The 23,285-nt window shown below is 59.9% G+C and overlaps 1 protein-coding gene across 4 annotated transcripts; it reads right to left on the bottom strand.

Moving 5' to 3' along the window:
- Window positions 1-478: 478 nt before the first annotated feature.
- SUSD3 (sushi domain containing 3) lies at window positions 479-22,101 on the bottom strand. Of its 4 annotated transcripts, XR_007459225.1 has the most exons (7): window positions 21,964-22,101; window positions 11,287-11,475; window positions 9,658-9,802; window positions 9,126-9,278; window positions 5,924-6,214; window positions 2,023-2,083; window positions 479-1,354 (listed from the first exon to the last, which is right to left on the bottom strand). XR_007459225.1 is itself a non-coding variant. In XM_049636994.1 (5 exons), exons 1-5 carry the CDS (start codon window positions 22,049-22,051, stop codon window positions 6,022-6,024), a joined length of 768 nt encoding a protein of 255 aa, XP_049492951.1. In that variant the 5' UTR covers window positions 22,052-22,101; the 3' UTR covers window positions 4,701-6,021. The 4 variants fall into 4 exon arrangements, 2 of the variants coding, with proteins under 2 accessions (XP_049492951.1, XP_049493122.1); XR_007459218.1 differs by having other exon boundaries at window positions 479-2,083; XM_049636994.1 differs by lacking the exons at window positions 479-1,354; window positions 2,023-2,083 and having other exon boundaries at window positions 4,701-6,214.
- Between the last annotated feature and the right edge of the window lie 1,184 nt (window positions 22,102-23,285).

Below are 23,285 nucleotides of genomic sequence, written 5' to 3'. Positions count from 1 at the left end.
CTTGCTGACGTCTGTTAGGTCGCTTCTACAGCCCTGACCCACGCCCCTCACTGAGCCCGGCCCCGCCTTCTGAAGTCTGGAGTTTCCAACCCGCATAGGGTACAGGGGCCTCACAAGCCCTTAGCTCCGCCCCTCAATAAGTCCCGTCCCGCCATCCTGTCCCAGGGCTCCAAACTCCGCCCCCAACATGGCCCCGCCCCTTCCGGCGACGACCAGGACTCTGAGCGCCCCACTCCAGCCCCGCCCCCAGCCCTGGCGCACCTTCCCCTACTGCGGACGCCCGCCTACTGGCTCCGCCCTATCTAGGCTCCGCCCTATCTAGGCTCCGCCCCCTCGAGGCCCCGCCCTCGAGATGGCCCCGCCCGGGAGTAGGTGGCTCAGCCACGCTGGGCGCAGTAGGCTTCCCTGCCCCGCGCCACCGCGCCCCACGCCCGAATGAGGAAACTGAGGCTCTGAGAGAGGAAGTGACTTACCCAAGGTCACGCAGGTCAGTCTGTAGGAGGAACAAGGACAAGCCTGGGACAAAGGCCGGTGGGCGTCCAGTAGCCAGGAGGGATCAGCCTAAAGGGGGCAGTACCTGGACAGTGACGAGGGATGGATCCCCGCCTGTCCAGCCGTCAGGTGAGACCACAGCCCCAGCCTCAACAGAGAGCCAGAGCCACCCTGCCAAACCTCACATGAAACAGAGAGCTGTAGTAACAGGTGATAATGACGATTGTTTTTGAACCACTGTGTTTCAGGGTAACTGGTTACCTGGCAGTTATACACCGAATGCACCAGACATCCAAGCAGACGCCCGGCCAAAGGGAGGCAGAACTCCACACGATGGCTGGGGAACAGTATCATGCAGGAGCCCAAGCACAGACCACCTTTCTAGGCTTGAGAGACAGTCTGGGCGGCTGGACTGGACTCTGCAATAGCAGTGAGGTCGGGAGGTGACCGGGGAGTCATGCAGAGTCTCGCGGGCCAGGCAGCCAGGGCCCAGTATTTGAGGTTATGCGCTGAGACGAGGGCGTGGTGATCTCTGACTGATAGGTTTGAAAACAGCCTCTGTACACACGAAAGAATTAACAGTAGGGTCTCCAAGAGACGTGTGCACACTCGTGTTCAGAGCAGCATTATTCACGGTAGCCAAGAGGCAGAAGCCAGCCAGTGTGCGTGAGCGGAGGAACGGGTTAGTATATACGCTGTGTCCAGACAGTGGGTTCAGGCTTAAAAGGGAAGGAAATTCTGACACCTACTGCAACATGGATGAGCCTTGAGGACATGATGTTGAATGTGATATTGTGATTAACAGTAAGAAATACATATTTGGTCTTCCTCCTGGCAGAACTCTTAAAACCCTAGGGATTTCCTAAAGGAGAGAAAAAGGTGCCTTTTGTTATGTTAATGAGGCGACTTTTGGAATGTCCCCAGGTCACCTAAGAATGGGGCTGGTGGCCCAGAGAAACCTCCATGTGATTGGAGGGTTAGAACTTGCAATCCACCCCTCAGGAGAGAGGAGAGGGTCTGGAGCTTGAGTCAATCCCCAAGGGCCAATGAATAGATCAATCGTGCCTTAAGGGACAGGGGTCAGAGAGCCTCCGCGTTGGTGTGGGAGAGTGGTCTGCCTGGAGAGTGCCTGGACTCTCCGTGTCCTCTCTCCACATGCTGCCCTGTGCATCTTTCTGAGTTCTGTGAACGACTCTAGCAAATTAGTCCAATCCAAGGAAGGGATGGTGGGAACCTCTGATTTACAACCAGTTGGTCAGATGCACGGGTGAGAACTGGATTTACGGCCGGCGTCTGCAGCATGGCAGGTGGGGGACACTCTAGGACAGCCCGCAGCTTGTGGGATCGAATTCTCCTGGCAGACAGGGTCAGCAGTGAGTTGAACTGTAGGCCACTCTGCTGGTTTCTGAGAACTGCTTGTTGGTGTGCGGGGAAGCCCCCTCCACACGTTCAAAATTGGTTGCACAGAACATTAAAGACTACGTGAGATAAGCTGACACAAAAGGTCAAATACTGTAGGATTCCACTTACATGAGATCCCTATGGCAGCCAAGTCCATAGACAGACGGTATCGGATGGTGGGTGCCAGGTGCTGGGGAGAGAGGAGACAGGGGAGTGTTTAAGGGGTACAGAGGTTCAGTCTGGGAAGATGGGAAAGTTCTGGAAACATGTTGGTGATGGGTGTACAAGAGTGTGAATGTACTTAATGCCCCTGCACTGTATGCGTAACAGTGGTTAAGATGGTAAATTTTTATATTATGCATATTTTACCACAATTAGAAATTCAAAACCCCAAAGCAACCCTGTGGTAGGGTTCTTTCTGTGTGGAAATTCACACGTGTGTGCAGGGTGGTACCTGAATGGAGGCAAGGAGCCTAGGAGACCAGGAAGCTACTCCAACAATCGGGGCGACAGGAGCCAGAGGCTGGATACACCGAGTGGGTTCCACATGGGTTTTGAGGTTGAGTCACAAGGACTCGCCGCAGGACTGGATGTGGGGACTCAGAGAAAGTGGAATCGGTGTTTGGGCCTGGGGGAGTGGAAGGGGCAGGTAGAATCAGGAGTTCGTCTCTGCTGAGTCCAGAAGCTGAAGTGCATCTAAACCCCTGAATGTTCAGGCCTGAGGAATCTCGCACATTGTTTCCTGGGCCGCTTACTTTTGAGTCACAGCCACTTGCCAGACGTATGTGTGGAGATACCCCTGGAAGATTCCAGCCCGGCCTCTGCTGACAAGGGCCGTGGGGCAGATGTGCCCAGCAAACCCACAGAACCAGGAGACGAAATGGTAACCTGGCGGCTGTGGTTTTAAGCCAGGGTTTCCCGGTGGCTGGCTGTCCAGCAGTGGATAAATGGTACACACAGATAACCAAGTTGCTGAGAAATGGACTCACAAGGCAGTTTTCCCCCAGCCACTGTCCCCCGAGCGGGGGACGTTCTACCTGGGATGGGGTGCTGCCTGATGCTGCTCAGCCTCTTCTGGGGACAGGAACGGCCGTGCCCCAGTATTGAGGGCTGACTGGTGTTCTCTGATGGCGTAGCTATCCTAGCACCTCAACACCGCGGGTCTCGCGTGTTGGAAGGGCTGGGGCAGGCCTCGAAGCACATGCGGTGGAGAGGAGGAGGGCACACCAGGAGAGTCACCCTCCTGGCCCGTGACGTCAGTCTGGTCAATGCGTGGTGCGCATGAGTGAGGTGCGTGCCCCCCAGGCCAGAGCCCTGCCTTGAGGGACCCTTCACATCCCTTCCTCTTCCCAGAGGTCGTGGACCCCCCCTTGGGATGGGGCTGCTCCCCCAGCTGGGGGCCTGTGACCGCACAGCGCAAGCAAGAAATAAACCCTGAGGCGAGGGGGCTGCTCCGGACTGAATGCTCGTGTCCCCCAAATCCGTGGATCGAGGCCCTGCCCCATGGCTGTCTCTAGAGATGGTCCTCTGAGGAAGTACTGAGTGTAAACTGGGTCCTAAGGGTGGGGCCCTGATCCCTACGATTAGTGTCCTTGTAACCACACACCAGAGAGCCCACCGCCCTGGTCACCCAGCACGCGTGAGGACACAGAAGGTGGCTGTGTGCAAGCACGAGGGTCCACACCAGAACCACATGGGCTGGCACGTGGGTCTCGGGCTCCCAGCCCTCAGGACTGGGAGATAAATCTCTGAGGTGTGCCTCCACCCCAGGGCCTGGGGCTGGCCCAGGGCTTGCTCCTCGCAGCAGCAGGACCCTTCCTGAACACCATGATGACCTGGGTGGAGAAGCTGGCCTGGCAGCATTGCAGGCACGAGTGGGGGTGGGGGCGGTGGCAGGTGCCGAGGCCCCTCCGTGGGAGTGAGCTTGGGGTTTCCAGAAGCAGAAAGAAAGGTGTTCACTCCTCTCTTCCCAGTACAAGGTGGGACTGGTTTTGGGGGGCTTGGGGCTGGCTGCTTCCCTGTTCTCTGCAGCTGGGTGACGCCTCTCTGCCCTGAACCGTCCGGGACGCTCCCAATCCACCAGAGACCCCTGGCTGTGGCACACACGGGTTCAGAGCCCAGCGTGCCACACAGCTGAGGCCTCCCGCCGCTGGGTCTCCCGGGCAAGGACTCTGACACTCGTGCGCCTGCCCCAGCCGGACCCCATCTGTCACCCTCAGCTGTTAGGAATGGAGAACGGGGCCGCCCTCCTTGGGCCGCTTCACCCCAGTCTTCCCGTCCTGCGCTCCGGGAGCCCCGGGTCAGGTACCCGGGGACAAAATACTCGCCTCGGCAGGACTTGAAAGCCCTCAAGGAGCACAGCAGTTTCTGACGCATCACGGCCACCCTCTGTGGGGTCACGGCAGCTTGTCACCCCAGCCCGGCCCCCGGCAGCTGAGCCTGCAGACTCGTCAGAGGCGCGTGGCCCAGGGGCACAGCTTGCCACTGCCAGAGAATCTGGGGAGAGCCCAGGTCTGCCGGGGACACCATCATGTGGAGCCTGCACTGCTCAGGTTGAGGGCTGGGAATGACGTTGCCCAGCTGGTGTCCCCCAGCACCCCCCACGGGAGCGCGGTGTGAAAGCTGCCTCGTGCCCAGGTGAGGGCTGCACACACCCTCTGGCCTCACGATCCCACCCTGAAACCCACCCTACGGGACAGCATCCCAGGACAGAAAGGATGTTGGCACCAAATGCAACAGCTGAAAACCACCCAAGGGTCCCTCAGCGGGTGGCTTCCCACAAGAGCCAAGGGACAGACAGACCAATCTGGGTAGCCTGCATCAGGATATATTTGTAAGTGATGGGAAACACCACAATCATGGCTTCAGGGGGGCAGCCCAGGCTCCTGAGGACCACAGGCTGCCCTCCTCACGGCCCCAGTGTGGCTGCGGAGGCTCCGGGCAGGAAGCAGGGAAGGTCAGAGGACAAACCAAAGTGACTTTTCTCAATGGCCAGACAGATCCCACCCCAAAATGCAGGAGACTGGAGGTTGGATCTTAACCGGCCCAGGACAGATGTGGATGTGGAGGGTGGGACCTAGCAGCCCCCAGGAGCCACTCAGAGGCGTGGCTGAGCAGTGAGCCCTGGAGGAGCACAGCAGCAGGTGCAAACGTTGAGAGCCACACCTGATGGGTGTGGACATACAGGTATGCTGTCTGTCTGTCCCCTCAGGAAGAGGGGCTGGGTGGTAAAAGACAGGACATCTTCTTGTCAAACTGCTTTGATGAGTTCAGGGTTGGGGGACTGTGATGGCTTTGAAGGTGTCCCCCTGTGCCTGGTCCTCCTCCCATCCAGAAGTGGAGTTCAGCTGCCCCCTTGCTGGCTGGCATGCAGCAGCAGTGACCCGGCAGGACTTCCCAGGCCCCGGAGGGCATGGCTGACACTCAGGACTCTCACCGTGGACACCAGCCCCCAGTGTGCAAGGAGACCCGGGCCCCTCGAGACGGCCACCGCCGTTGAGGTCTCTGTGAGCAGGCTGCTGATGGCACTGCCTGACGGAGCCCCAGCAAGCCCGGGGCCCTGAGCAACAGTGACAATAAGGGAGTTGTTTTACACCCTGAGTACAACAGAGATTGAAAATCAAGACAGTGATCTTTATCTTTGTTTTCCCAGTGTTAGAATGGTTTATTTCCCACCTCTCACCCCTCGTGGCTACTGTGCAGGTAACAGAGGCAGCACCCCAGCTGGGTCCCTGCTCACAGGCCCCGGCCTGGCCTGCGGGGAAGATGAGGCAGCCAGCAGGAGCCGAGAGGTCGGCTGCCCGGCCTCCTGCTCTGCTATAAGTGAGATTTGCTTTAAATGTCCTCCAGTTTCTTTAAAGGAGCAGGCTAGGCAGGGCTGCACCTGGTTCCAGAACCTTTCGTGCTGGTTCCAAGGGAGCCTGTCTATAAAAACTGTTCTGGCTGGGCGTCCCCGGGACAGGACACCCCACCGGCGTCCCCAGCTCAGCACCCTGAGGGATCCCTAACCCCAGAAGGTGATTTCACTGACCACTCTTAAGCTGGGCCCAGGTGGATATGCAGGTGGCTGGGTGGTGGGGTTGGCCTGGTCTTCCCAGTGTGGAGGGCAGGCTCCGGCCTCTGCCTCAGTCACCCCGGGACGTAGGCCGCATGCTGCCTGGACATTCCTGCAGCGGGCCAGGAGGCAGGCAGGGTGTGCCCCGGGTCTGCCGTGTGCACCATCACCTGGGCACGGGGTGAGCCAGCAGGACGGGTGGTCCAGGGGTCCTTGTCCACGCCACGGGCCATGCCAGCCATTTCTCTGGTGCCCTCACCCAGGTCTCTGCAGGAAGAAGAGGCAAAGCTTGGGGGAAGAGCGGGGACCCCGTGTAACCCGACACTGCCCCCATGCCGGGCACCTGGGCCCTGCCTTCAGTGGGCTTGGGGCAGGGTCAGAACTGCCCTGAGCCTGAGGAGGCCCCTCCCTGGGCCTCAGACCCCTCACTCGTATGAGGTATGTGGTCCAAGGAGCAGCATGCCCACCTTCCAAGCTGGGAAGGGGCTTCCTGGGGTGGTGCTGGGGAAGGGGGCTTATTCAGGGTGTGCAGAAAGCACAGGGGCCAGGCCTCTCCCTGGCCCCGTTGCTGGGGGCAGAGACAGCTTTGCTCCTCCAGACTGTCCTCTGGTGGCCTGGGGCCAGATCACCCACTGTCTGTATCTCCGGTTCCTCTGTGCATCCCACCCCCAACCCACAAACCAATCACACTCTTCAGCCTGACCAGAGCCTGCACCCCCATCCACTGGGTCGTCTCCTGCTCACACTGCCCTGCTGCTTCCTGCCCCCACTTAAGATGCTGTCTCTCTCCTTCCCCCAAATGCAGACTCTCCCCATCTGTTCACCACAGGCATCACCTCCTCCAGGAAGCCTGCCTGGATCTCTGCTCCCCCCACACTTAATTCTCAGAAAAGCTCTAGGAAGTAGTAGGAGTTAAGAAGTTATGTTGGTTTGATGAATAAGTAAATGAACCAGTTAATTAGCGGAGAGGAAAGACTGCTTGGTGGGTGAGGCTGTGGACTTTGGAGCCAGACAGCCAGAGTCCAAACTCGGCTTCACGCTTAGCAGTTATGTGCGATTCTGGACAAGTTTCTATTAAAATGGGATGGAAACAGTGCCTGCCGCTAAGGTTAGAGCAGCGCCTGGCCTATTGGGAGTTGCTGGGAAACATACAGAGAACAGGAATGTGGGGGGCACACCTGGCCTCCTCCAGACAGCCCCACTGACCTAGATGGGGGGCTCGAGGCCCTGGGCCTTACCTAGGAAGGCACATCCGAGAGACAGCCGTTCCTCCCCCACTGAACTGGTGCGTCCCCAGCTAAGACACAGCACGGTGTGTCACAGTCTGTAATGGGAAGGGAAGGTGCCACCGGGTAGGGGGCAATGGAAAAGCTCTGAGACCTGCCGGGGGTCGGGGGGGCGGCTGACCGTCCGCGAAGAGAATACATCAGCCGAGACCCCACAGCACAGCCGGAGCAAAAAGGCAGGCACTTGCGGCCGTGGCTACGCTTCTGTCCCAAGGACCCACAGAGCTCCCAGAACAGCCGTCACCAGCAGGCGACGCGCAGAGTAACCCCGAAGGACTAAAGCCAACAACACAACTGACAGCGATGGTGTGGGGAACACCTCGGCGTTAACCGAGGAGCCGCCGACGAGCATGAAGCTGGCGCCTGCTAAGGGAGTGAGCGGGAGACCAGTCCTGACACCCGGTGACGGTGCAGCTGTTGTGAAAACGGCTCAGATAACTTGTGCTGGGCTCCTGGGGAAAGAACGTGGAAGTAAAAACATCCGGACTGTTGACCTCAACAGTCCATTCTTGGGTGGTCCCAGATGTCATCTTGAGAAAGGAAAACCACTCTGAGTAAGTGCAGACATTCACCCCAACCCGAGTGCAATGGCTGCAGCATCTGGGCGACGCTCTGGGGACCGCAGACCACGTGGTGCACGGATGGAAAGGGGGCGAGGCAGCATTTCCGCCACGCCACCGTGACGTGCGCCTAGTGTGTGTCTAAGGTGCATCTGGAGCTCCAGGGAGGGAGACAGGAAATCAGTGCCTCCCCGTGGGCCAGACTCCACACTCCAGCCATCGCCGGGCCCGGGACGTCGCAAGCAGACACGGGGCCAGACCGCCGCACCACAGCCGCGCCTCAAGACAAGAGCAGGATGAACGGTGACGGCCGGCACTCCCCGAGCCCTGTCCGGCCGGCCCAGGCACTGCTAAGACCCTGGCCGTTTGACGGAGGACCCTGAGGCCGCGGCAGCCGCCATGCAGCAAGGCCACCGGACGGGGACAGGTGGACGGAAAGGACCGGAGCCTGTGGAAACGTGCACCCGGATGAGGTCGGGGACAGTGACCGTGAGCATGACAGGGGGCCCATTACACGTTCCGTCTGCTTCTGTGTGCTCCTGACATCTCCCCGAAATAAAGTTCAGGAAAGAGTTCAGAGTGACGTGCAAACAGCAAAACCAAAAAGAAAGTGAGTAAACAGCCAGAGCTCATCCTCATTCCTCACAACAGGAAGGACAGAGTCGCGGCACAATTAGAGAATCACCATGTGTGTAACTCCCAGGCCACAGGTCAGGGCCGTGGGGGGAGCAGTATGGCCCCTTGCAGAGTCCCCTCTTCATCACGTGACGTGGACGCCTCAACCGAGAGGCCCCAGAGCATGTGACCACGGGGCGCCGGCCTGACCTGCGTCTGTGACCCACAGCAGCGCCACCAGGGGGCACATCCGGGAGATGCAGCCTGAGTGTGGCCATGCAGAAGCCTGGCGGCCCAGAACCCGCAAGAGACAAAGCTGCCAAAAACAGCCGGCCCCACTGAAGGCGCCCGGAGCCCCAGCGCTGGGGTCAGAGGGCACATGCTGAAAGCTAGAAACACCGGGAGCTGTTGTATCTGCAGCCCACGTGCAGTCTTGACCAGACTCCGGGAGTCAGAGGAAGGGACATAAGAGAATGTCCCTGTAAACGGTTCAGAATGTCTGTGTGCCCGTGCAAGAAGATAAGACCCAGAGCCCTGCTGCGTCCCCCGGGAGGGGACCTCCTGTCTCTGCAGGTCTGAGTTCCCAGGATAAAGGCATTGGGTGGTGGGAGTTGAGGCCCAGGTAAGGCTGGGCAGCGTGTGGGATGACGGGCGTCCTGACCAAGCTGGGCCCCCCACCCTCACGCCCAATGCCCCCCTCGCCGTGCCCGTGCCCACGTGGTGAAGCTGTAGTTGTCGTGCGCCTGGCCAGGGCGGACCCCAGGGTCCCTGCCACCACCGCCGCCATTGTTCGGGCCCTTGAGGCCGAGGTAGGAGGCCTGCACCGTATCCAAGTCCCCGGCTCTCAGCTGGAGCCACAGCTGGGTTGCCCTGGGGAGAGACGGGGGAAGGACATTCAGGATGCCAAATCCTCTGCAAGGCGGTTGATGAGCTGGACTCTGGCTCGTCACCCTGCTCACCCAGCACCGCGGAGCCCGGGCCGCGAGCGGACCCAGACTGAAGGAGGCCCAGACCAGACCCATGTGTGCGGCCTGGTTAGGAAAGACCTTCCAGAGCCGCGAGGCTCTGTGAGTCGCAGGCTGCTGTGGGGCAGCACTCGGTAGCCGGGCTCCCTGAGGAGCCAGGGCAGCCCCAGCGCCCCCGGACACCCGCCGGAGGCCCAGGGCACGGATGGCAAGTGCCCATGGAGCGCCCTCTGCCCTCAGGCTCGGGCGGCAGGGAGGGCTGGAGGCCGCTGGGGCCAGCGTACCTGTCGGATGGCTGCTCACTCCTCTTCATGCACCTCATGAGGCAGGAGGTGAGGAAGGCCATGGACATGAGTAGGATGATAGCGCAGCTGACGATGGAGGCGATCACGGCCACCTTGAAGCCGAAGGTCTCATACGGCGGCACGGCTGAGGGAGACAAGGCCACCTCCTGCACAGGGCTCGCGAGGCTCTCAGCAACCCCGTTCCGTGGGGGAGGCAGGGAGGTAGGTGCTGGTGGCTGGGGCTGTCAGGGAACACTGTCCCCTAAAGGGGGGGGGTGCTTGGGCAGGGTTTCGGAGGGTGTGTAGGAGTTCACAGCAGCACACCCAGAAAAGCTCTGAAAGGAGTTCAGTGATAGCCCCCTGGTTCCATGGCAGCCACATGCCAGCAGTGGCCTGCTTCCACGTGCTCCAAGCTGGTAAACCCTTCAGGGGCCCACGTGCCTTCTCAGTTCACTTTCCAGGAGGCCCAAAAGCAAGAAGAATGCCTGTGTCTGAGGCCAAAGGGCCTTTGCTGCTTAACAGCCGTGTGACCTCAGCTATGGGTCGAGCAGTGTTCTACCGGCTTCTAACGGGCATCCTGGGAAGACAAGGCCCAGGGTCCTAGTCTGAGCAACACTGCACACCCTGCCCTGCGGTGACACTGCTCACGCCCCACCTCCATCCCCATCCCCTGCCCCAGCTGAACACAGGCCACCCAGACCCAAGAGCTCTCCCGGCTGCCCCTGCAGCTGTATATCCGTCTTCTGGCCCGTGGGGGTGAGGGGAATGGTGTGGGGCACTTCTTAGGGCCTTCCTTTCCTGCCCGGCCACGACAAGCACCCAGAACACAGGTGCCATTCATTGTCTTGAGTCCCACCCCAGGGCGAGGGGCCAGCGCAGCCTGGGTCCCCCCTCCACAGGGAGTGCCGTATGAGATGCCCATCCTGAGGGCTATGGGCCCTCAGAGAGAAAGCTCCTTGTCAGTGAATCCCTGTTATCTTGGAGCCTAATCCAGATGGGCGCCCTCCTTCTCAGAGACTGATCCAGCACACGAGCATTTGAAAGGCTCTGAGAAGTGCTGTAGCCTATTAATCCAGCATGTTCCAAACCGTGTTGGCTACGAAGCCCTCTTTGATGCCCGACACACGTCAACACGATACAGTGACCTCCCTCTGGAAAACCCTTCACCACCCTGTACAACAAATACGACTTGAAAGCTAGAAAGCCATCTCGTCCCCTGACGGGGAGCCCGGGGCTGCGAGCATCCTGGCCCTCAGTGTCCCCAGTTCTAGAATCCATAGCACACACAATATCCTATGAAGGTCTGCTGCGTGGGTGCATCAAAGAATGAATGAATGAACAGACAGAGCTGCCCGCTTAAAAGATGACAGAGAACAGCTCAAACAAGCTCTCGGTGCTGACAGGCCAAGTCAGTGGCAGAGCGAGGGTTGAGGCTGCTGGGCCTGGAGTCCATGTGCAGACATAGGGCCCAGTGGGGGCTGTCCAGCTGCCCGCAGCGGGGTCGGGACCCTACAGAGGCCTAGCGGGGACTTGTACCCACCGCATCCCCTCCGTGGACGCTCACGCCCCACATGACGGGACCAGCCGCCCCCCACCCCCCTGCAGGTGCTCAGGGGAAGCGGGCCTCACACTTGCACACGGGGCTCACTGAAGACCACTCGGCGATGCTCCCCTTCCAAGCACAGGTGAGGAGGCCGGACCCAACCATCTGGTGGCCTGAGGGGCAGTGGAACACGAGGACAGTCCCCACAGAAGTGCCGTCGCCACGAAGGACTTGAAGGGTGCCCCGCGGGGGTGGCTGCACCCGTGTGCACGTGCCTAGGGAAGAAGAGAGCAGAGATGAGGACCCTACCCTGGACAGCAGAGGGTGGGGAGGAGCCCCGGCGGGGAAGGGCGCTAGTGCTCCAACAGCCACACGACGCCCTGGGTAAGGTGCCACGGCCCAGGCCATCTGGCGTGGCAGCCACTCGGCCGGTGGCCTGGGGGCCAACGTGGAGCAGATCCCAACATTAAGTGAACCTTAGAGGTTCCAAAGACCACAGTGTTGAAAAAACGAATCTGTGTCAGAAGACAAGAAAAGCAAACACAGGTGACTCTTGAACAACACGGTTTTGAACTGCTCGGGTACACTTAAGTGTGGACTTTTTACAGGACAGGGCTGTAAATGGATTTTCTCTTACTTACGACTTTCTTAATGACGTTTCTTTTCTCTAGTTTACTTTACTGTAATCATATGGTACATAACCCATCTAACATGCGAGATAGGTGTGAACCAGCTCTTGATGTGATCAGTAAGGCTTCCGGCCAACAGTAGCCATTAGTGGTTAAGTTTTCGGGGAGTCAGAAGTTGTATCCAAATATCAACTGCATGGGGGTCAGGACCCCTAACTCCTGTGTTGGTCAAGTGCCAACTGCACACAATTAGTATCTAAGCGTAGACCCAAAGGCAGAAGCAAGGAAAAAACAGGGGAAGGGAGAGACGGGCAGTGTGCGTGAAAAGTAAGAAAGGAGAACTTTCGTTCCTCCAATAACTAAGACACAAACAAGCTCAGGTGAAACAACCAGGAAGAGATCTGGAGAGCGCAGGACGAAGGTTCCACCCCCTTGCTGGTTGGTATCTTCGTGCTCATCCACAAAAGCTGACCCCAAATAAAAAGCAACAGCTAACGTGGGAACACGCACTTCACAGAAAAAACACAAGGAGCCGAGAGGCAAGAATCTGTTTCCTCACGGTAGCTGAGGATGTGCAGATTCAGAGACCTCGTCTCTCACCCCTCGAGCTGGCCAATTGTAAGAGAAAAAAGACCATGTGCCAAGTTCAAGAGGCCTGGGAACGCCCGCTCTGGGTGGATCCAAACCTTTCTGGATGGGAAAACGTGTGAAGAGCTTTGTGTCGTGGATCATCCGAGAATTTAGCCAAAGGAAAGAATTACAAATCTGCAGCCAGGATTTCTACACCAGGATGTTCACCCCCACGTGTACAGAAACCACCAATGTGCCTGGCCGTGGACCCGTGCGGCCAAGCAAGGCATAGCCTGGTGACAAATGCCAGCCAGCCGTCCTTCCATAAGGACGTACAGAGACGGTATGAATGGAGTGGCAATCACAGCACCGTCATGAGACCGCCACAATGACAACAGCTGGCGCTTACAGGGAGCCTACGGAGTGCCGGATGCTGAACGCACGCCTTACGTGCACTAACACGTCAACCTGGACAGTGCCTTCCTGGGGAGCCACCATTCTCCCCACTTGGCAGGTTAGGAAACCGAGGCACAGGGTGGCTAAGTCACTTCCCGAGGCTACACAGCTCCTGTGTTGCAGGGCAGGGATTCGGAACCAGCAAGATGGCACCAGGCTACCTTCTGAACACGTGTGTGTGCACACGGACATATGCACGCAGCCACGTGCCCTGTGTCTGGCTCCCCTGCTCAGCACAATGCCCAGGGAAGGCACCAGCCATGACATTCTGCCGTCAGCCTGGCACGCTGTGACCCAGCCAAGCTCCTGCACTCGCCAGGCTGCGCGACACGTGGCCTTTGCTGTGTTCACTCGGACGGCAGCACCAGGCCGGCTCCTTCCGTGCTCCAGCCCTGACACGTGGACACTTCTTGATCCACAGCCGACTCGCCAGCAAACCCTGCGGGCTCTGCTTTTAAAATCTGTACCCAGGACACCCCCAGGGGGCTAGAGTGCCCCCCAAGGCCACGCCCACCTGGAAACAGCCACGGGGGCTCCATGCGTGCCACCATGGCACCCCATTCCACATAGGCTGCGGGAGGAGAGCACACCCAGGACCGCCCAGGACAGCGGCTGTCACTCGGGACAGCCACACACGCACATGCCTGGCACATCCAACCTGTCCAGAGGGGAAACCAAGGCAGGGGGAGGTCAAGCCACCCCTTGTCCAGCTGTGCTGGCCTTGCCCCACTCAGGGCGAGGTTGTTAAGGGGGCAGCAGCCTGAGCATCGGCCCCGCTTCGTGCTGTCAGGAAAACAGTAGGAGCCGTGGCTGCCCCAGGCCTCACCATGGGCAGTGACTGTGAGTGACAGCATTTGGCTGTGCTCTGCCACGCTGCACTAGTCTACCCCTTGTTCTGCCTCACCGAGAACTGGGGGGAGGGGGGCTCACGGGCCAAAATGTGGGGCAGAATGTGAGCCGGGGGCCCTCATGCTTTGTGCAAGGGGTGGGGTGCTGACTCCTGGATCAGCTAACACTGGGAACCTACTGGGTGCTTGGCTACAGCCCTGTGAGCAGGGCAGTCCATCACTACCTTACAGATGGGGAAACTGAGGCACAGCAAGGCTGGGTGACACACCGCGGGAACTGGCCGCAGCTGTCCCCGTCTCTCCTGCGGCTGGGAGGATGTGGGCCCCCGTGTGCAGGTGTCCGACACCAGCATCACTACCCCCACCAGCAATGCAGCTCTGATAGAATGTTCTGGCCAAGAAGCACCCTCATTCCTAGCCTCGTGCAGCACTCCTAACCGTCTCAGAGGACAGCGGAGAAGAATCATCGTCTCCATTTTGCCGCGAGGAAACCAAGGTTCCACAGGGGAGGGGCCCGGGACTAAGTCAGCAGCAGAGCAGGGGGTGTGGGTACCTGTCCCAGAGCGGGTCTTTCCCTGATAGACCGCACTACCAAATTACTAAGACGGTGTCAACAATCACAAAAGAAAAGAACAGGTAAATCAGAAAAGAAAAACCAATGTCTCAAAAACCAGGGGAAGGGCAATTAGTTTAAAAAAAAATTAAATAAAAAGCATTCACATCAGAAAAGGAGCAAACCTCCATTTGACACCATCTCGAATCCAAAAATCCGCAGGCATCTACTAAAAAACCTACAGAAACTAGTAAGTCCAGCAAGGCTGCAGGATGCAAGCCCAACACCCGAAAATCCATCATATTTCAGCACAGTGGCAGGGAACAAAGTGGAATAAAGAAAGCAATTCCATTTACAAGAGCGTCCAAAGGAATACATCGCTTAGGAATAAAGTGAACAAAAGAAGAGTAAAACTTAAACCCCGAAAACTACAAGACACTGCGGGCGGAAATAAAGGTCCTGCCCGGAGGTGAAGTCGCACGTGCCCGCGGGCCGGAGACTGACCGCCACACTAGCCTCGGCTCCTCTGCAGACACACCACAGCCCCTCCCAGAGTCCCAGCTGCTGCCTTTCCAGAAACTGACAGGAGGGTCCTAAAATTCTTAAGGAAATGCAGAAAACCTAGGATAGTTCCAACAAAAACTATCTCGAAAAACATCAGAGTTGGAGGACTCACGCTTTCTTGTTTCAAAACTTTCCGCAAAGCTACGGTGAGAAAGGGACAGACCCGGAGCCAATGGAGCAGAAGCGACAGTGCAGAAATGAACTCTTAAAGTCAGGTGAGCTTTGATGAGGGCACGAGGACCGTCCGGCGGGAAGAGAACGGCGTTCCAGCAGCTAGTGCTGGGCAACAACATCCACAGGCAAAGCAGCACTGGCCCTCTCCCCGCAGCAGGCACAAAAACGAACTTCAAGTGAATCCCAGACCTAAATGTAAGAGCTAAATCTGCAGAACTCTCAGACGAAAGCAGAGGGATAAATCTTCCTGACCTTGATTCGACACCAAAAGACTAACGACAAAAGCAAAAAATAGATAAATGGGACTTGACTGAAATTAAAAATCTTTGTGCTTCAAAGGCCATGATCAAGAAAGTAAGAAGACAAGCTACAGAGTGTGAGAAAATATTTGTCAACTGTATATCTGATAAAGGACTTGTGTTTAGAGTGCGGAAGTTATTATGGTGAATTATAAATGAAAAAAATTTTATTTGAGAGAGAGAAAGAGTGCGCGCGAGAGTGGGGAGGGGCAGAGGGAGAGAGAGAGACTCTTAAGCAGGCCCCTCGTTCAGTGCAGAGCCCAAGGCGGGGCTCGAGCCACCAGCCTGGGATCATGACCTGAGCCGAAATCAAGAGTCGGCCGTTCAACCAACTGAAGCACCCAGATGCCCCGTTATACTCACTCCATCATAAAAGACAAATAACCAAATTTAAAAATGGGTAAAGTATCTGGACAGACATTTCTCGACAGACATACCAGTGGCCCCCGTTAGCACATGAAAAGATGCTCAACGTCCTTCCTTCAGGCAAATGCAAATCAAATCACCAGGGAGTCCCTGCTTCAAGTCCAGCAAGCACCTGTCCCTGAAAAGGACCAGGTGTCCCCAGGGGGTGGAGAACCTGGAGCCCGTGCCCTGCAGGTGGGAACACAACACGTGAAGCCCCCTTCCTGACGGTCACATGGGGCGTTACCACGCGGTGCAGCACCGCCCCGCAAAGCAACACAACTGAGATGAAAACACACCCACACACAGACTTGCGCACACACACACAACAGCGTCACTCACGAGAGCCAAACGGTGGAAACCACCCCAACGTCCACACGGATGAGTGGACAGATAAATAGAAAATGGTACAAGCCCCGCTGGAACAGCACCAGACGACAAAAAGGAGAGGGGCAGCGACACAGGCCACAGTGTGGCCGAACCAGTCACAAAACCTCAAGTTGTCAGACTCTGTTTATAGGAAATGTCTGGAAGAGGCAAGCAAATCCTCACAGACGGAAAGTAGATTAGCCATGGGCGGGGGGGGGGGGGGGGGGGGGGGGGGGGAGACTGCTGGAGGGCGCACGGCTTCTCTCCCGGGTGATGAAATGTTCTAAAAAGGACTGTGGTGATGGCTGTCCCTATCTGAAAACGTACTATAAGCCACTGAGCTGCACACGTTAAATGCACACTTTAAATGGGTGAATGACATCTCAATAAAGCTCCTAAAAATTCCAGGAAAATACTTGTGTCAATCAGAGAAGTGCAAATTTGAAATGCGAGGTATTGTTTTGGCCCCTTAGCTTGGTCAAGATGGAAAAGACTGGCGTACCGGGGCGGGTGGGGTGTGTGTGTGTGCGCGCAGAGCCCCGGCTTGGAGGGCAGGGGACCCACCCTGTGCCCCCGAGGTGGACACTGCCCGCTTCCGCTCACTGACCTGGGACTGAACACTGCAGACTCTGGGCTCTTAACTGACCGCCACACTTGGCCTCGACAGGCGCCAAGGCAGGAGCGACGGAAAGGCTGTCTCAGCCACCGGGCTACAGCCAGCGCCCCCACCAGGACCCGTGGACAAGGACACCGGCTGTCATCCCGGCCAGGAGGCGGGCGGGGCATTCTGGAACCGGGTAGAGGGAGCACGGCAGCCACAGGCCGGCCACGTGGCCCCTCCCCCGGGGTCACCAGGGAGCCAACACTTCCTAGTCCTCAATTTAGAGCCGCCACTTCTGCTTCTGGGGCCGGGGCCGCTAAGCAGCCTCTTTCGGTGCTGCCCCGTGTGACCTGCCTGGGGAGGAGGCTGGCCAGGGGGAGAGGCCGGGAGCGCTCACAGCACCCGCACCAAGCGCCTGGCCTGCACACCTAGAACTTTCTCAAGAAGGTCAGGAGCCCTGAGGGACAGACCAGAGCAGCAGCAGAGGTGATGAAGCAGCCTGGTGAAGTGTCAAGGGCAGGGTCAGGCTGGGAGGTGTGGTAATAAATCCATTCGGCTCTGCAGGTGCGTCTGTGATATTTAAGACAAGGGGAGAGAGCCTCCAGCCAGTGTCACCGCTGAATGTCACCGCCTGGCAGCCAGGGCCCGGCCCAGCCCAGACCCCTCGGGCTCTGCGGCAACCCCCCCTGCCCCCGCCACCCGCACCTGCTGCTCTGGGCCTGTGACCCATCTGGAAGTACCCAGACGGCACTGCCATCTCAGGAACTGCTTCGCCCTGTGTGCACGGGTTGGGGGAGGGCCCCTCTGTCACTCACATCCTGTGCTGCTGCCGGTTCCCGTGGGGGTGGCCAGGATGCCCATCCTGGGTTTCTCCACCCAGGGGATGGGTCACACAGCTGAAAGGAGAGAAGTGATTCTCCCTAAGGTGCTCAGAGCCATAAAGGGGACAGAGAGAGGGGGCCGTCAGGGAAGGGGGAGGGGCGGCACCGACCCGCAGACAGGAGACAGGATTTAGAGCCCACCCAGCGAGCACACTGTGGGGTGGGGGTCTGCGGGTCTCCGAGAGACTCAGAGTGGGGGGCTTTAAGTGCGGTCCTGGCTCCGTGCCCCAGCCCTGCGGCCTCACACTCTGTATTTCCAGGCAGCGAGCCGAGCTCACACCCGTCAGAGGCAGGGAGCCACAGCATCAGTGTGTGGCCGGCCAAACACAGGGCCAGAGGAATAATCGTGGTGAGAGGAGGGGGAGGAGCCCTGCCCACTACCTGCCCAGAAGAGGGGAATGCCTTCCCTGGGGGGCCGGCCGGGAGCCCCACGTCCCGGACAGGATGCTGTGGTGGGAAGGTGCCCCTGCCCCTGCCGGGAAGCCCCCAGCCCCCAAACCTCAGGCCCTCTCCACCGGGTCTGACTTGAGTCCTAGACCTGGGCCTCACCTTGCTCAGACTCAATTTCCCCATCTGCAAAACAGGGTGAACTGCCCTCCCGCAAGGGTCATGAGAAGAGTAAGGCCACCCCAGGGAGACCTCAGAGCAGTGCCTGAGCTCAGAAACACTCCCCAGGAGGGGGCTCAATGCCTCATTCTGAGCACCCAGCCCATGGCACCCCAGACACCCCCAGGCTCCTATGGGTCTCTTCCGGCATCCCTTCCCTGGGCCCAGAAGGCCAGCGAACACATCTCTGGGCTGAGCCCATTTTCCAGATGAGGAAACTGATGTCCCCCGTGTACACTGGCAGGGTCCCCACAAGACCCTTCCACGGAACTGGTGACACACAGCCAGGGCAGGGAGGTGGTTGAGTGCCAAAGGGCTGCGGGGGGCTGTAGTCACGTCCACCCAAGACCCCCTCCCAGAGACGTCCTGAGGAATCACCACGGCCGGCGGATGGGCCAGCGGGCTGTAGACACCATGGCCCTTGACACGGCGAACCCAGCTTCTGCTCACAGCCCTTACTGACCCCTCCCCATCCTGGAGACCCCAGACCCCATCACTGGCTCCCAACAGCCCCTCCCTTGATATCTAAGAAGCAAATCCCACCTCCTCCTGTCGCTGCCGAAAACCCTCACAGACACCCCGCTGCCCCTGGGCATCCTGCAGGACACCCTCACGCTGTCCTCTCCTCCAGGCCCCTCCCACCTGTGGCTGGCCCAGACACCTGGCACTGCACCCCCCCAGCCCTTCTCTGGCTGGACCTATGCACCCCTCAACCTTGGGTGCATTGCTCCTTGGGCCCTTCATGGCCTTTTTTTATGACCTCTTTTTTACTAGGTGCAAATAAATCTTAAAGCAGGAAAAACAAAGTAAATGGATTCACTGCAAAGAAGACACAAACCCAAACCAAACCCTAGGGGCTCCCTGGACAGTGAAGGGCAGACTTGCCCTGGAACGCCCCTTGTCCCCAGCTCCCACCCCAACGGGTCCAGGAGGATGCTCCCTCTCATGGGGAGGGGGGGTGCAGGGCCTGTGGTGGTGCTTCCCCAGCCCAGCCCCGCATGGCCAGCAGGGTGAAGAACAATCCCGCTTGTTAATCTTTTATCTGGAACCTTGGGCCACAGGCCTGCTTGCTTCGTCCTCCTCCTTCCTGGAGCCCACACTGCCCTCACACCCTGACCTCCCCCCCGCTCCCCCCCCACCCCAGGACCTGGTAAATCAGTTACTTTTTTCCGTTCTGGGAAGAGGTGCACTGGGACTGGGATGGGGAGACAGGCTGCTGGGCCCGCTCACCACCGGCCTGGGTCCCTGCGACACTGGAGAGTTGCTTCCTTGATCTGCGTCTGGGTTTCCCCCAAACGGAAAGGGAAACCCAAGGAGGAGAGTTCAAAGGGTGACATGTGCTCTATGGAGGGTGAGACCCCCAAGATCCCAGCAGGGGGGGACAGCCACACGTGGGGGGGCCCACAGCCCCGGCTGTGTGTCTTCAGGCTAGATACTCGCCCTCTCTGAGCACGTCTCCTGTCCCCTCCGAGGGCAGGCCCGGGCCTCGGGCCTCGGCCACAGTGGAGACGGGGTCTCCCGGCACGCCCCCCAGCTGGTGGGTCAGCCCACACTGGCGGAATCCCCAGTGTGTTTCAGAGCAGACCCAGGCTGGTTCCCACCCAGGAAGAGCTGCCACCCAAAGCTCCAGGGGCGGGGGAAGGAACGTGAAGGCAGAAGGCGGAGCTGGACCTCGGGACAAGGAGGCCACGCTTGAATTCCCACCACTCCCCCTGGGCCTCGGTCTGTCCTCTATGAAGTGCGCGCAGATCAGCGGTGCGGCAGGGATATAGGAGTCACGCCCATGGCACGCCCTCATCATCCGGGTCCTCCTGCGGCCCCCTTCCCAGGCATCTCCTTCAAGGCCCTTCCAGAAGTGGGAGGGGGTCACCTCTGGCTGCGGGAACCGTGTCCTTCCCGCAGGGCTGCGTTCCTGCACAATCTCCCCCATCAGGGAGTGCTGGAGCAGCCCGGGAGGTGGGCCAGGGCCGGCGGGGGCCTGTGGGCAGCGGGTGGCCTCCATGGCGAGCGGGGCACCCGGCCTCCGCTCAACAAACACTTAACCCCTGCTGTGAGCCAGCCTCTGCCCCTTCACCAGCCACACCTGGGCGAAGAGGGAAGAACGTGGACCCCGGGACGCCAGGTCCGTGCGGCTAGACTTTGGAAGAGCAGAGTGATGCGTCCATTTTACCACGGCAAGGAAAAACACGCCCCCGCCCCCACTGCTAGGTTGTAGCTTGTGCCAAACTGTCACAACCCCACAGGGACAAGTGGGTACACATTTCACAGCTCAAAAGACTGGGGCCATGGGGCAGGGGGATGGTGGGGTCTGGGATGACTGTGTTACCCCGGAGCAGAACAATTGTGGTGGGGGTGGGGGGTGCACAGGCCCTTCCTGACTCCCCCTGACTGGTCCACAAGGCCGGGGACAGGCATGCAGTGCCCACTAAGCACGTGGGGAAACTGAGGCCAGAAGCAGAGCGACACATCCCAGGTGAGAGGTGTCTTTCAACCCCAAATGCTGGGGAAGGGCTAATGGGCTGGGACCCCCAGGGCGGCCAGAGGAGTCTGAGCCCTAAGATCGGAGGCAGGGAAAGCCTGAGGGCGGGGACTGGCCTCTGAGACCCCACCCCCCACCCCCAGGATTCTCAGCAAACAGTCTTTTGTATGCAGACACATCAGGGCCTCCCCTTCCCCGTCCTAGGCTGGTCTTGTGCAAGTCTCTCCACCTCTTGGTCAACACCCACCTCCCCGGCAGTGGGGCAACACTCAAACGGTCATCACACGCACCAAATTCGGTATTAGGGGACGGGGAGTCAAAGAAAATAAACCCACCTCACCAGGCCAGGCTGCCCCTAGAGTCAAGCACCTCTCCTCTGCCGGTAATTTGCCTCCTTGGGCCTCAGTTTCCCCATTTGAGAAGGAGCTGCCCGCCAGGGCCCCCAGGGTGGGGACTGTTTTAAGCAGGACTGGCAGCACCCAGGGGGGCTCCTCCAGGCCCCGCTTCCATCCGTGCGAAGAGCCCAGTCCTGAGCCTGGCCTGGGCCACAGGTGTGCAGAGACCTTCGGGCATAAGGGGAGGGGGCAGTGTCCGCTAAAGTGAGCCTCAGGGACCTCTGGTTCTGTTTCTCAGTTAGGCTTTAGGCGCATTCATGCACCAAAGCCAGCCTCCAAACCTGGGGCTTCGGACGAGCTGCCCACACCGCAGCCAAAGCACGAAGGTGAACCCTCTTCAAAACATTCTCGAAATCAGTCACAAAGTACGCTAAGTGCCAGTCCTCCCACTTCCGGAGACCCCAGACTTCGTCCCTGGCCCGGGAGCCTGGCGACCGCGGAGAGTCGTTCCCCCGCCAGGCTCAGTTTCCTCACCTGTGAACTGGGGGTGGGGGGCCAGCCGGGGCACCGGAGAGCCTCCCCGCCAAGCGAGGCCGGGTCCCCACGTCGGCCGCACCGACTTCCCCTGCTCCGAGCGGGGCGCGGGCGGGGCGGGCGCCGCAGCGGGAGCGGGCGCGCACCTGCGCGGAGGGGCGGCTGGCCGCCGCCGCCGCCGCCGCCGCCGCCTGGTTTCGGGCCGCCTGCAGCCGGGCTTCGGCTCCTCTGGGGCGCCGGCTGGGCGGGAGGGGAGGGTCGGAGAGGGTCGTCCTCGGGCGGGTCTCGGGCTGCGGGCCTCCCCGGACGCGGCCGTGCGCCCCTTCTCCCGGCTGCGCGCCCCCACCGCCACGGCTGTGCGCACCCCCTCCCCGCTCCCGCTGCGCCGCGCGCCTCTTGGCTTCCCGGTCCGTGAAATGGGTGCAGAGCCTCGCTCGTGGCCCGCAGCCCCGGCGCTCACCTGTGCCGTTCCCCGGGGCGGGTTCGGCGTCCACCGCGCGCCCCCCGGGCCTCGCCCTGCGGCGAGGGGTCGAGGCCGCCCCGTGCATCCCTGCGCTCCTCGCCGCTCGGCGGGTACCGCGGGGCCTGAGCCGGAGGGGCGGGGCGGCCCGGGACACGTCCCCTAGGGCCGGCCCCGCCCCGTAGGTCGGGGGCGGGGCCGACCCCGCGGGAGCCCCAACCCCCCAGGGGGCAAAGCTGGCGGTGCAGGAAGTCTCGCTCCAGGGCTCTGCACGGGCTTTGCCCTCGGCTCCCGCCCCTCTGAAAACCCCGGTTCCCCAGGCCAGGTGTCCTCCGTGAGCGGCACATGTGAACCCCATCCGTGTCCCTGTGGGCCAGGCCCTCTGAGCTGGGGGGGTCGATGCTGTAGGTCTTCACTGAGGAGCCCCGGGTGGTGGGGGCAGATTCAGACCCCTGGGGTCTGGCTGTGCCCTCACGAACGCGGCGGGGCACCTGCCCTCTCCCGGCTCAGCCCCCGGCCCAGCAACCCGGGTCGTGGTCCGGGCTGGACCCGGAGCTGCAGCCCGCCCCTTCCTCTCCCTCTGACCCCACCCCGCCCAGGCGCCGCGTCCTTGCCTGGCCATTCGCCCAGGGGGCTCTCAGACTACTTCCCAGCAGAGGCGGCACTGGGTGGCTCAGGGCTGCTCCCAAGCAGGCTTGTCTCTTGCGGAGTTGGAGGAAGTGATCTTGGAAGAAAGAACAGCAGATGCAAAAGTCCTGAGGTGGAATATTTTGGAAGCTTGAAGAACAGCCGGAAGTCCCTGGCTCATGAAGCCTGAGAAGGTGGCCCAGGTGGACAGGACTGGCTCTGGAGGGCCTGGCAGGTGGCACAAAGAGGTGAGTGTTCTCCTGGAACCACAGAGCAGGGTCCCAGCAGGGCAGCCCATCCCCACCTCTGCTTTCAGAGCCAGTGGAATAAGTGAGGGACCCTCCCCTTTCCTGGGTCTGAGTTGCGGTCACCCCATAATATCTGGTCCCCACTTCAGACCCGTGGACCACACAAGATGAGTTTCTTCAGTTCCCCTGACCAAGCAAGTATATCCCGTTTGCCACATGGGAAAGCCAGGTGAGCCCACAGGGCCTGCTGTGATCCCTGCTCCCTCTAGACCACCCTAGGCTGGAGCCCCAGAATTCCCTGCCAGAGGCCCCCAGCCCATCTCCAGGGCTTGCACACAGGGCTAACCCTGGTCTCTGCTTGTGAGTGGGAGGGGAGGTAGGACCGGCTGGCCCAGGCCTCCAGGAGTCCCAAATGCCAGATTGAGCCTGGCCACTTAGGGCGGTATG

The sequence above is a fragment of the Panthera uncia genome, chromosome D4, assembly GCF_023721935.1.
Source record: "Panthera uncia isolate 11264 chromosome D4, Puncia_PCG_1.0, whole genome shotgun sequence".
Classification (NCBI taxonomy): Eukaryota; Metazoa; Chordata; class Mammalia; order Carnivora; family Felidae; genus Panthera; species Panthera uncia.
The sequence above is the reverse complement of the archived record's forward strand: the minus strand, read 5'-3'. Positions and strand labels throughout refer to the sequence as shown.

What these genes read in the sequence shown, in the direction of transcription:
- SUSD3 (XM_049636994.1), bottom strand. Translation starts at nt 22,051, where the DNA reads ATGCACGGGGCGGCCTCGACCCCTCGCCGCAGGGCGAGGCCCGGGGGG. An exon ending in CGCCCCGGGGAACGGCACAG is followed by an intron (nt 11,476 to 21,963) that starts GTGAGCGCCGGG and finishes CTTCTTCCCTAG; the next exon opens with GCACGTGCACACGGGTGCAG. An exon ending in AGTGAGCCCCGTGTGCAAGT is followed by an intron (nt 9,803 to 11,286) that starts GTGAGGCCCGCT and finishes TGTCTCCCTCAG; the next exon opens with CCGTGCCGCCGTATGAGACC.